Genomic DNA, 13674 nt, shown 5'->3' on the forward strand with positions numbered 1-13674 from the left:
ATAACTCAAGTTATCCCACAGAATATCTTAAAGAGCTACACCCTTACAACTAAGTCTCTAATGAGAAAAATGGTCAAATGAGCAAATGGGAAAACAGCGTCATTGTCTAAAAAACATGCAGATTCACTGTTCAGTTACAGGCAGACTCAGACAAAATCAGGTTTGAGACATGGCAAATGCTGGAAAGGGGAAAAATAGAGATAGAGACATTTGTACAAAGTATCTGTAGATGCCAAGAAAACAAGCCCTTAAGGAGACTAGGAATTTTGCTTAGAATTACAACGTTGAGAATAAAACTGGAAGGATAATGTTTAATTCTGGAGGTGGACATGTGGCTTTATGTAATAAGAACATCATTCTTTAAGGTATAAACTATGTGCTGCCTGAAGGTATGAAGGTATTCCCCATATCAACATGTTACTCCATAGTTATCAAATGAGGTTTGCACTTCCTTTTAGGCATTTGAAGTTGGACACCATCAAAGACAGAGACCCACTCACAGTGCTTGTCTACTATGGAATAACACTTAGACACTATTGGCATTCATAAAATGTCTAGCTAGTCCTGTAGTTTCTTTGCATCTGACCTCATTTCTTGTGAGACCTGAGCATTCAGGAGTTTACTTTTTTTCCCATCTACTTATATTGTATGTATGTGGAGTTCTTAACATATCTGCTCAGGATCTCCTTTCCCAAATACCTAGGGAGCCTGAGATCTGTGCTCATTCCATTCAGGAGAGTAGTAAAAGCATTTTGTTTTTGTTTTTCCTTCCCTCTCTAAGAACAGAACATTTTTGGGGTGGAGGCTCAGCTCAGGAAGAAATGCTCAGCTTTCAAGTTCCTCTTTAAGGGGAGTGGGAGCTGAGAAGGATGAGATAATTTCCATTTTCCCTTGAATTCTTTGCAGGACAATACATATTATTCTGGGGGAAGTGTCAGTTAGAGTTGCATGAATTACAATAGTGCTTTATAAGCAACATGGAGAAACACGAATAGCGTTATAATTCTTACAATCCCAACAGTCTGAAAAGTCCTACTACGTCCTCGATATGCTGCATGTGTCAGGATCAGGCACATCATGCTGCTAAGATTAGTTCAGGACACCATCAAAATTGAAATTGCTTTAGGCATCTAGATTGAAGACATTTGAAAGTCAAGCTGAACTGACCACAGAACAAGATGAGAAGGTACTGGACTCAGTCAGAGGCTAAACTGGCTGCAAACCACAAAGATAATGACAGACAGCTTTGCTACTCTGGAACAGCAGTATTTCTTACAGAAGATATGCTGAGCAGCAGGCAGAGCTTTCCTGGGAAAATTTCAATATTGTAGACTGATTTCCCTAGAAAATCTCTCTCTCTTTTGCTGTACCACATTTTGCTGCATCTCTAAAAACATAAAAAATGAGGATCTTCTCTAGATGTGATTATGACCTGGAATCTGAATGAATGAACAAATATCATGCAACAGATATGAGTCAGCTTCCATAGGTATGTGATATAAGATTCCACATAGAATAAAACAGATCTCTTCAGACGCAGTGCAATATCTCAGCAGCAGAACAACCTCTTTCTACAGTCTCTTCCATAGGGGTTATTACACTACGGCAACAGCTCCCATGGAAAAGAAATTTCCATATTTTCCATGAAAAATTTTCCTCTCCAGGCTCTGAACATACCTACATGTTTTCTTTGCTATTCAAAAGTCAAATATTATCCAGACACTACACAGCTATGCTACAGTACAGAGCTGCTCTTACTCCGTGTGAACTGCCCATGTCTGCCGAAGGCACTGCAGTCAAATGAAGGCAAGTCTGCTAGCTTAGCTGGAACATGACTGCTATATTGAAAGGGGAGGAGTGCTAGGTTGCTGTGAAAAACGCATTTTAACCGTTTCCGTATTTTTTGCGTCATATCTTTTTGACACCAAAAGGAAAGGTTAAAATGTTTGTTTATTAGGAAGTTTTACAAGTCAAATTATAATTGTGTGCACTTTTACTCTTTCTTCTCTTCTTGACTGTGCAAAGCACTGTGGGAATTGGCAGGCCTTACTATATGGCTCTACTGGGAACTGGAAATGTTCAGAATGAGATGTTGACAAAATATTATCCCATTGTTTCAGATTTTTTAAAAATATATTGTGTTGACTGTACACCCTGTACTAGAAAATAAATCCTTTTAGCAGAAATATCAGACGTCCCTCATCTTCTTGCTAAGATTCCCTGAATTATTTCCAACAATATAAGATGCAACTCTTGAATCAGGCAGCTGGAGAGTGTCAAACACTCCAGTGAGAAATACAAATGAATCAGTTCAAAGACCTAATAGAATTTATTCAATAGAATGTATCACATTTTGACTGTTCTTTTTAACTTTCTTAGGTGAATTGGCAACAAGGCAGGAGAAAATTTAAACTCACCATAGCAGAGAGACCATTTGCTAGTCTTAGTAGAAGGGTTAGACCCTGAGTTATTCGCTATCTTTGTGTGAGAAATCAGGGGACTACAGCAGCGCTCAGTGCGGTTCATAGCTCTCTCAGATACATCACAGACATCCCATGGGCACCAGCTGCAATTAGAGCATTGATCCAGGAGAGACTGAAGGCTTTGGGGGTTTCTTTTATGGCTTTGCATTGGGTATTTCTTTTTCACTGGTAAGCCAGACCTATTCATTAAGTAACAAACTTTTGGAACAACCAGTTCTTTATCTAGTAGCTTAGCCCTACATCTATACCAATAAACTGACACTTATATCAATAAACACCTATATCAATAAACTGACATAAATTCAGAGATCGCAGCCTGTGTTCAGTTAAAATATTTGTAAACACACCAAAATTATGTGAGTCTCATCTGGACTGATAGCCAGCCAGCTAGCCCCCACCCACCTCTCAATAATCTGCACACACAGTGTCATTTATTCCATTGCATCAGCATGTGTTGCAGATATAGAACTGAGGAAAATCAGTGTACTGAACATAGTGTATATAGTTTATGCATCTCATAGTGATTCTGAGTTTTTGTAAAAAAGGGAAAAAAATTATTAGATATATCAATGTTTTCAAAAAATTCTGTTTAATAGGACTGAAAATATAACAGTTTTTCAATATTTCAAAAATATTTTCTCTTGGTATTATGAATGTTGTTTTTCACTCTCTTCTGCTTCCTTTTCTTTTTCACCTCTGAATGCAATGACGATGAATGACTTCACTTCTTTCCTATTTATTCCTTTATTTCTTCTTAATGTAACAAAATATTCAACTTTGAAAATGTTACAGCATCATTACTGTGATACTATTACAGAGTAAAGGGACAGAATTTCCTTTTTTCTTCTGCCATTCAGTGCTGTTTCCTGGATGGGAGAAGATAGATTAGAAAAATAATTGAAAGGAAAACCCTAGATTTCATTTGCTTGTTCATATCCAGTGCAGAAAAAAGAACGATTAGGAAGGAGCAGAACAAATAAAAAGAATCCAAATGTTCTATATTTTGATATTTTGAGAAAAAAATAAAAAAAAATCAGCTGAGAACTTAAAATATTGATATACTCTTTGCGTTTCAATGTTTATCACAGAAATAGTACCTTTTTCCCCATGAAAACGTTTTTGACTTTTTTTTCCACTTGGAAAGTTTCATAAACCTGCAGTTTAAGAGGAATACTGTTTATAAAGGAAGACTCAGAGCTGAAAACCCAACAATCATATTTTTTCCTGCAAGGCTACAGTTAACAAGGATATTGATCTGTGAAGTGTTGAAGCTGTAAGAAAAAAAGCAAGCACAAAAATTTAAAGTATTGAGAAACACATGTGTTAAATTATTTCTTAGTTAAGCACATCCACTTTTGGTTATCAATTACTACTCATCTCTACGTTGCTATTCCATCGCATGGAAAACATGTGTAATTCATTGTACAAACATCCAAAGCAGTATCTAGAACACTACTGTCAGTTATGTACTATGATGTACACAGCTCTACCGAAACAGCTATGTTTCAGTTATTCTAATTTCCAAAATATCATGAGGAGAGTTATGTAGATTGGATTTTTTTTTTATTCTGATTGAAGTAAGAGGATAAATAGCAGGATTAATCAATAAATGGAAACTTAAGTAAATGCAGATGATTACAAACACCCGCTCTGCAAGAAGCTTGCTTTTTATGTACCAGAACAGTTAAGCTCCTGCAGAATCATGTGGTGCATACAGAAAAGTCTTCACAATGGGTACATAATATGAATAATATCAAGGAATTGCTAGATTCCTTAATAGAATCTAGTTGCCCTTACTTAAATGTTGGTCCATTTCTACAAGAACATGCTTTCAATTGTGCTTGAAAACACTCAACTTGTTAATTTTTTCCACTAGAAAATAGTGCTATTACCCAAAGACTGAATTGCAAGTACGCCTGCATACTGTCCTGGATTATTTTACATAACATGAGCATGGGACAGTGCCTGATAGCAGCTGGGATGCTACAGAGCAGGGCTGGCATTCACAGAGTCCTCGGTAGGCTAGAGGACAAGGCCAACATGAACCATATGAAATCCAAGGACAAATGCAAATATCTCAATCTAGAACAGAATAACCTCATGCAACAGTACGGTCTGGGGGCCAACCAGAAAGTGGCCTTGCAGAAAAGGACCTGGGAGGGTGATAGTGGGCAGCACGCTGAATATGAGTAAGAGTAAGCCCTTAGGCAAGGCCAGCAACTTACCGGGCTGCATTAAGAATATAGTTATCAGATCAAGGGAATCCCTCTACTGAGTTCTCATGATGACACTTCCAGAGAAATGTTTCTGGTTTTTGGCCTACCAATAAAAAAGAGCCTTAACAAAGCGAAGAGCCATGAAGACGGTTCAGAGGCTGGAGAACCTGGGGATGAGGGTGCTGGGTTTGTTCAGTCTGGAGGAAAGACGGCTAAGGAGAGGATCTAATTGTAGCTTTCTATTACCAAAAAGAAGGTTACAGAGATGATGGAGCCAGACTCTTCTGAGAAGTGCACAGAGAAAGGACAAGGGGCAACAGTCACATGATGAAGCAAAGGAAATTCCAACTGGATATATGGAAAAAATCCTTCCCAGTGAGTGTTTAAGCACTGGAACAGGTTGCCTAGAGAAGTTACAGAATTCCCATCCTTGCATATTTCATAATTTAACAGGGTAAAGCCCTGAGAAGCTTGATCTGACTTTGCAATTAGCTCTGCTTTGAGCTGAGGGTTGGACTGGAGATGTTCAGAGGTCCTTTCTAACCTATTTTTTTGTATTATTTTCTTAGAGAAATGGCAACTAGTTTTACCTCAACTGTAAATTATGAAATTGGTCTGGAGTTCTCAAGGCCTCAGGTGACCTGCTACTCTGGAGTGCCTCTTTCTTATGGAAACCCTATTTTTTAATATAAAATAATTTCATTAGAAGACTACTTATTTGTGTGACTGGGATAAGGTGGAGTAGGAAAAGAACCAGCTCTCCTAGATGGTGAGTGATAAGCTGATACATCTCTCAGGCATACCCTGACCAGGGTGTTCTGCTTCAACTCCTCCAGCATAGGTATCTGAATAAACCTTCATTCCATAACATTTCAACCTCTGTCAATGAACACAAAGGATGCCACTTTATAATGGGCACATCCATAAATGGAACCACCAGTCATCCAGAGCAGAACAGGAGAGCTTGATCAGCAACCACAAATTTCAATATATTCCTCTGCTGAAAGGACAGACAATCAGAGAGGATTTTCTGATTAAGTCACTTTATTTTACACATATAAGATAGCTCAACAGAGGGTAGTAGCATGGTAAGATCTAAATGCTCATCTCCATCAGATTTTGTAGTCAACACTGCCCTGCTGACATTGATAGACAAATTTCTAAAGGTAGTGTGCTCAAGGGAGCGTGTTTGGATTCCCCAGTGAAAAACTGAGGAAGTCTGAGCTCTGAGCACCCTTGAATCAACAAGATCAAATGCTTCACATACATGCATTGGTAGAACTGATAGCAGCAGTGCTAAAGAGAAAAATTCGAGAACCTGCTGCCAAAGACTCTGAAAGATCTTGTTCTGTCATTGAGACAGTGATGAATAACAGAAATAATTCAGTCTCCTACTGTCATTTCTATAAACATTTCTAGTAGTATGAATCTGGATAGTATGACCAGCTAGATGAATGTGTCATTTTCACGGTTTGTGTCAGACATCTCCGTGCCATAGTACAGCTGGTCCTGAGACTGACACAACATTCCACTTGGCTTGAGATGTATGGAGATGATTCTCAAGAGGAGCTAGATACTTGTCTGGACATTTTGATGCTGGCTGGCACCATGTCATACTCAAGCTTCAACAGTTCCAATTTTATTACTGAGTCACAGTATCTTGGAAAAAGATGAGAGTCTCAAGGGAAGATAGCTTTAGGAGCCCTCCATGATAAATCTACTACTCAGAGATTCTCCACCTGTTGTTAGTTATTGCTCTGCTAGATTACCAGTTCTGCAGTTAACTATACTGCCTTCTTTCAGGCATATCTAACATTCTTGTTGTTGTGAGTCTGAGAGATCTAAAGCTCACAGAAGGATTGCTGTCCTGGAATGTGTGGTGCATTACTTACCATGGCCAAATAGTATAGGTATGTCTGCACTGGGCAATGTAGATGATGATCCAAACTGTAAACTTCATATAGTGAAATTCAGCCATATGTGGAGAAAGTACCTTAAATCCACAAACAATATAGCCACATGCCTGTGGCCAAGTGCCAGAGATAATAAACATTGACTCTTAACAGGATTCAAGTGTTCTGCTTTTGTGCCATGTTAATACAGCTTGCTATGGATCTCAGCTAGTATCAGTGCCAACTGGGAGCATATAGGAGTCTCTGCACCTGTTTCTTGATGTCTCTAGAATTTCTGTCATTCAGGAGGATGATCTTTGTACATGAGTAGCTGTGAAAGTCTAAATAGACTTGTCGATGTTCTGGGTGTAAGGGGAATCCTTTTTTCACTAAAATGTTGCCAATGGCCAATAGACAACTTTGCAGCTGTCTTCCCTGCTCCCTCACTTTGTGCATCGGAAGCAATTCAGCAACCAACAGAAAGAGCTGAAGGGCTTCCTTTGATTATAACAAATATTGTACTGAAGGTTTTTGAGGCTTCCTTCATTTAGGAGTGTATTGAAAGAAATGTATTGAACGTTCCTATATTTAGAAAATTCCATTCTTACTAAAACTTCCTCCTCCCTCATCAGTGGTATTCGTCCAAATGTTACGAGGGAAAAGGGAAAACATTCATTATCAGGGAAATGTGGAAAACACAAACAGACTGTAATGCAAAGACCTAGAAAGACAGTAAGAGAGAAAAAGTTAGTAGGTATGTGTTTCCTAAGCTATCCTTCTTTTTCAGCAGAGCAGAGTATAATGTTTTCAAAAGAAACAGAAAAAAATAATCAAAATTCACTGAAAGATTCTACAAAGAGAACTACCTATATTATTTGCCAAATCAAAATCCAAGACCAGTACAGCTTTAACCTGTCCAAAATCAAAATTTGGAATTGGAATCAAGAATTCTGCACTATGACTTTTGGAATGATCTTTTGAAAAAGCCTCCAGAAATTCTCTTACAATTTCTCGTGCTAGCTACAAAATGCCTTTAGTGTACCCTCTATATATTAGCACCACCTAGAGTGCATCACCAGAAACGACTCCAGTAACATAAAGCTGATTTTCTTTTCAAAGTATGATTTTATTTCAAAGGAACATTTCCAGACCTACTTCCTCTCAGTGACAGTATTTTTATTTAAATATCTAAAGGAGATGGGGGAAAAAAAGGACATCACAAAACATGTTAGCTTTCACTGAGCGCTCTAATTCAATGCGTGTTGTTTCTGGCTTGACCATCAGTAGTAAGAAAGTTTCTCGATCAGAATATAGTTAATGATGCTGATGATGATGTCCGAAGCCGAACAGAATCCTGTTCATCCTCCCAAACCTGCTTTGGCTTTCCATGAAAATGGGAAAAGATTGTTATGTTTTCCAATAAACTATTTAATTAGGATTTAGATGGTAGGAGTAAGCAAATCAAAAGGGGAAGATGTTAAAGATATTGTAGGTTTATTAATTAGTTGCTTATTATTAGTTGCTTATTTCTATCCACATTTTAATCACAGCCTGTTCATACCAGACACCTAATTTTATGAGGCCAACTCCCGTGTGTTGTTATAGTAGCAATAGAGGCTAGTAGTAAATTCATGCTATGGAAATACTTGATCTTCCATTGCTTTCCACCTAGGGAAAGTGAATGAAAAATGATGCAAAGTTTTAATCTTGATTTATTTACACTCATTTTCTTCCAGTATAACTGAATAAGAGATACTTTACCATTGCTTTAGTCTGACACGGCAGAAATTAAAATCAAAATTATTTATTTATAGTTAAAGAATCACAGAATGAATCACTGAATAGCTGGGGTTGGAAGGGACCTCTGGAGATAATCACAGAATCACAGAATCGTTTAGGTTGGAAGGGACCTCTGGAGATCATCTAGTCCAACCTCCCTGCTCAAGCAGGGTCACCTAGAGCATATTTCCCAGGATCGCGTCCAGACGGCTTTTGAATATCTCCAGCGAAGGAGACTCCACTACCTCTCTGGGCAACCTGGTCCAACGCTCTGTCACCCTCACAGGAAAGAAGTTTTTTCTCAGGTTCAGGTGGAACTTCCTGTGGTTCAGTTTCTGCCCATTGCCTCTTGTCCTGTCGCTGGGCACCACGGAGAAGAGGCTGGCCTCATCCTCTTGACACACCCCCTTCACATACTTATACACGTCTATGAGATTGCCTCTCAACCTTCTCTTCTCCAGGCTGAACAGGCCCAGCTCTCGCAGTCTTTCCTCATAGGAGAGATGCTCCAGCCCTCTAATCATCTTGGTAGCCCTCCGCTGGACTCTCTCCAGGAGTGTCATGTCCCTCTTGTACTGGGGAGCCCAGCACTGGACACAGTCCTCCAGGTGAGGCCTCCCCAGGGCTGAGGAGAGGGGCAGGATCACCTCCCTCCACCTGCTGGCAACACTCTGCCTAATGCACCCCAGGATCCCATGGGCCTTCTTGGCCACAAGGGCACACTGCTGCCTCATGTTTAACTTGTTGTCCACCAGGACTCCCCAGCTCCTTCTCGGCAGAGCTGCTTTCCAGCAGGTCAATCCCCAGTCTGTACTGCTGCATGGGATTATTTCTCCCAAGGTGCAGGACCTTGCACTTGCCTTGGTTGAACTTCATGAGGTTCCTTTCCGCCCAGCTCTCCAGCCTGGCCAGGTCCTTCTGAATGGCTGCACAGCCTTCTGGTGTGAATCTGCTCCAGCTCCCTGCTTGAGCAGGTTCAGCTACAGCAGGGTGCCCAAGACCGTGTCAAGTTTGGTTTTGAATATCTCCAGGGAAGAAGACTCCAATGCTTCTCTGGGCAACCTGTTCCAGTGCTCAAACACCCTCAAAGTGAAGAAGTGCTTTCTTGTGTTTAAGCAGAATTTCCTATGTTTCAGTTGTGCTTTTTGCCCCTCGTCCTGTCTCTGGATACCACTAAGAAGAGTCTGGCCCCGTCCTCTTTACACCTTCCCATCAGATACCCATAAACATGATCCCCCCGAGCTTTCTCTTCTCCAGGCTAAGCAGTCTCAGTTCTCTCAGCCTCTCCTCATATGAGAGGCGCTGCAGTCCCTTAATCATCCTTGGGGCCCTTTGCTCCAGTAAGTCCATGTCTTTCTTGCACTTGGGAGCCAAGAAGTGGACACAGTTACCCCAAATGTGGCCTCACCAAGGCTGAGTAGAGGGGAAGGATCACCTCCCTACACCTGCTGGCAAAGCTCTTCCTAATGCAACCCAGGATACTATTGAGCTCCTTTGCCATGAGGGCACATTGTTGTTTCGTGGTCAACTTGTTGTCCATCAGGACCCCTAGGTCCTTCTCTGCAAAGCTGCTCTGCAGCTGGTTAGACCCTAGCCTACACCGGTGCCTGGAGTTATTCCACGCCACGGCACAGGACTTTGCGCTTCCCTTTGTTGAGCTTGATGAGGTTCCTCTCCGCCCATTTCTCCAGGCTATTGAGTTCCCTTTGAATGGCAGTGAGACCATCTGGTGAATCAGCCACTCTTCCTAGTTTTGTATCATCAGCTAACTTGCTGAGGCTGTGTTTGGTCACATCATCCAGGTCATTAATGAAGTTGTTAAACAGTATTGGCACCACTGTTGACCCCTGTGGGGCATCACTGGTCTCCAGCTGGACTTCATGCTGCTGATCAGAACCCTCTGGGCCTACCAGTTCAGCCAGTTTTCAGTCCAGTTCACTGACCACTTATCTAGCCTGTACTTCATCAGCTGTCTATGAGGATGTTATGGGAGACAATGTCCAAAACTTTACTACAGCCAAGATAAACAACATTCACTGCTCTCCTTCAAGCCAGTGATCTTCCATTTATCCCCCAAGCCAGTGGTTTCATCACAGAAGGCTATCAGGTTGGTTAAGCATGGTTTCCCCTTTGTAAATCCATGCTAGCTATTCCCAATCACCTTCTTATCCTTCACATATCTGGAAGTGGTATCCAGGATTAGTTGTTCCATCCATCACATCACCGTGGATTGCGGTGAAGCTGACCAGCCTGTAGTTTCCCAGATCCTCCTTCTTTCCCTCTTGGAGACAGGAGTGACATTTACTTTCTTCCAGTCCACAGGGAGGTCTCCTGATCACCATGACATTTCAAAGATAATGAAGAGTGGCCTTGCAGTGGCATCAGCCAGCTCCCTCAGCCTTGTAGGTGCATCCCATCGCGGTCTATGGACTTGTGCATGCCTGGAGTAACTCAGTGGTGAATCAGGCCCTGTATCTGGCAACAACACTCTTCTCCATGGTTTGTGGCTGTATCAGTTAATCTGTAAATTCTGTCAGTGTCCAGAAATGCTCAGATGGAATTACTTCTCAATTCTGAATTACTGATCCACATAGGTGCATTGTACATACATGCAGTACTGATAAACAGATGATTGGCACTGATACCACACTTTTGATGCTGCTTATTTTCATCTTTTAAACAAACAGAACAAGTTGTTTGTATAGCTGCATAAAGATCTTATTACCTGCTGTTTTAAAGACTAAACCAAACAGGAATATAGGCTTAACAAAATAGAGCATTTTCTTGCTATGTAAATATATATGTAAAAATTCAGCTGTTAACAAGTGCCTGTTATTAATCCCTGGCAAAGCAAAGCAAGGAGCCTGAAAACATGGTTTCTCCCTCCATTAATTGAAAAGTGTACACTGAAGAAGTACAGTTGCTGATCTGTATTGCAGTATGTGGTCCTTTTTAAGTATGAGAAGATACACACTACTGAACGGGACTAGCACAGGAAACAGCCTCTTCTTTCCTCAGAAGACCACACTCCTGATCAAATGGAACATAGCTCATAGTAACGCAGCTGATCTTTATTCTTCTCTCTCCCATTTTCCACTTACCCAGTGCTGGTTGCCTTTCTATTATAGCTGGGATCCAGCTACTTTGGCTGTAAGAAAAATTCTTTTTTAAAGGATGGAATGAGTTAACCACTTTGTCTCTGGCCCTCTTCCTCATTTCTCTTCTGGCCTAGAAATACATCTGAGGTCACTTAAACTGACCTGTTTCCCTTCCCTTCTGTTTCCCTTAACTATTTATTATTCCTAGGCTAAACCTTATAAAGCTTACGTATTGTAAAGTCTAAGCATTGTTAACTGTTGCTAGTCAATATTAATTAATTATAATATTGTACACCAATAAGATTTATGTTATTGAAATTCCTAATCTGAAGAGAAGGAACCAAAAAGAAAGGGTTTTGGACCCTTCAGTCCTGATAATAATTCTTCTCTTACCCGCTATAACCAGATGTGGATTATGACCGAGCATAATTTCTCAATACTCTCTGACAATGCATGCCAAATAATATGTCCACCAAAAAAGTACTTCTGTATTACCATTGCATTATGACTACACTAAGAGAAAATAATTATGTCAGTGGGGAGACTCCAACCTGTATCACTTTTTACACAAAAAGGAGTATGGAGCTCTCAGCCAAAGCTGACTGCTGCTATTAAAATTATAGAAAAATGGAAAAACATTATGGTCAAGGAATAGCCACACAAAGATATCCCATAGATGTTACAATTTGCAGTGAAGCACCTATAACCATTATAAGAAAATAAATGCACTTTGCATAATATCATGAAAATGCAGAACATGCAGACATTCTGAGTGTAAATTATTTAAAATAAAAACCGATGTCTTAGTTATATAAATCCAAATTTGGTCATTTTTGAATAGAGAATTTATATATTTAGAGTTATGACCACTGAGAAAGAAAAAATATATAGATGCAAATACTTTGAAGGCATATAAACCATTTTCTTGCTTCAAGGTGAACACAGTGATTCACAAGCTGAAAACTTTATTATTGAGCTCAGTCATTCCCAAGTTTATTGTTTCAAGACATTCTGCATATTTCCCTGAACCATATGAGACTGGAACCTGCCTGAACAACAACATAGGACTATCTGGACCTTGATGTTGTTCTAGAATGGACGATTCTACTTCTATGACACCGTAACAGTGCAATCTTATCTCCCTATGTAAATCCCAGACTGTAGCATCTCCAGGTCATGTGACAGATGTAAATTTGGTCTGAAGACTGAATGCAGAGGTCAAATGGGATTTTTAGATTTTCTCAACATGCATGTTTTCCTTCTTCTGAATTTAAGCAGCTAGCCTAACTAGAAGTAACCCAGTTGAGACAAAGAAGGGATTTTATTTAACACCTCAAGATGGGCAGCGGAGCCAGTTCTGAGAGCAAAGAGTCGGCCAGGAGATCCAGAGAACTGGAGAAGAAACTCCAGGAAGATGCGGAAAGGGAAGCCAGGACAGTCAAACTACTATTACTGGGTAAAAAGAATAGAAATTGTTGATAACATTTTTTCCACTGAAGGGTTATTTGGTACTGAAGTTACATTTCAGTAAAGGGAACTTCTCATCTTTTACTATTTCATTTGGAAAAGATAGTCCTGTAACAAATATACAAAACATTTTCTAGTTGCAGACATTCTTTTTTAAATCATGAAGTTGCAGACAACCAGTTAAGACACAAGGTACAGGTTGAAAATGGTGATGTAATTAAGTGTATTCAGTTTTAAATACTACAGATCCTTGACCTTGACAAATGAAAAATACTGTCAGAATAAATATTCTTCTGTTTTCTTATATATGTTCTTCTTTCTTCTTTCTTTTCTGCTTCTTTCTTCTTCTTTCTTTTCTTTTTTCTTCTTTTTCTCTTTTTTCCTCTTTTTCTTCTCCTTTTTTCTTCTCTTTTTTTCTTCTATTTTCTTCCTCATTTTTAATTCCTCTTTTTTGTTAATGGGGCTATATGCATTCATTTGCAGGAGGATTAAGTGAAGAACTGATTAAATAGAAAATACGTACGTACCACCTATTGAACATATTTATTTTCCAACTCTTTCACTTCCCTTTTTGCAGAAGCAGGAAGTGGCTTAGTAGGGCTCTTCTCAGTGTATAAAAATGATATTTTGGATAGGGGAATGGAAGGTGATGAAATGAAATGAATGAAGATGAATATTCTCACAGACTACTATTTCTAATGCATATTATGAACTACTTACTAATAGCCAGCTTGTGCAA

General features: G+C 39.7%; 1 protein-coding gene across 10 annotated transcripts in view; it reads left to right on the top strand.

The window, feature by feature from the left end:
* Positions 1 to 13674, top strand: part of LOC104147644 (guanine nucleotide-binding protein G(t) subunit alpha-3) — a 69188-nt gene that overhangs the window by 23205 nt on the left and 32309 nt on the right. For 2 of the 10 annotated variants that reach the window (XM_009680407.2, XM_009680408.2), the window contains one exon: positions 12747 to 12924. The exons of 6 other annotated variants lie outside the window; for them this stretch is intronic. In XM_009680407.2, coding sequence (XP_009678702.1) covers positions 12807 to 12924 — 118 coding nt within the window. In that variant the 5' untranslated portion in view covers positions 12747 to 12806. Of the gene's footprint in view, positions 1 to 10615; positions 10870 to 12743; positions 12925 to 13674 lie in introns of those variants that run through there. 2 more of the 10 variants (XM_009680410.2, XM_009680411.2) reach the window with 2 other exon arrangements.

The sequence above is a fragment of the Struthio camelus genome, chromosome 1, assembly GCF_040807025.1.
Source record: "Struthio camelus isolate bStrCam1 chromosome 1, bStrCam1.hap1, whole genome shotgun sequence".
Classification (NCBI taxonomy): Eukaryota; Metazoa; Chordata; class Aves; order Struthioniformes; family Struthionidae; genus Struthio; species Struthio camelus.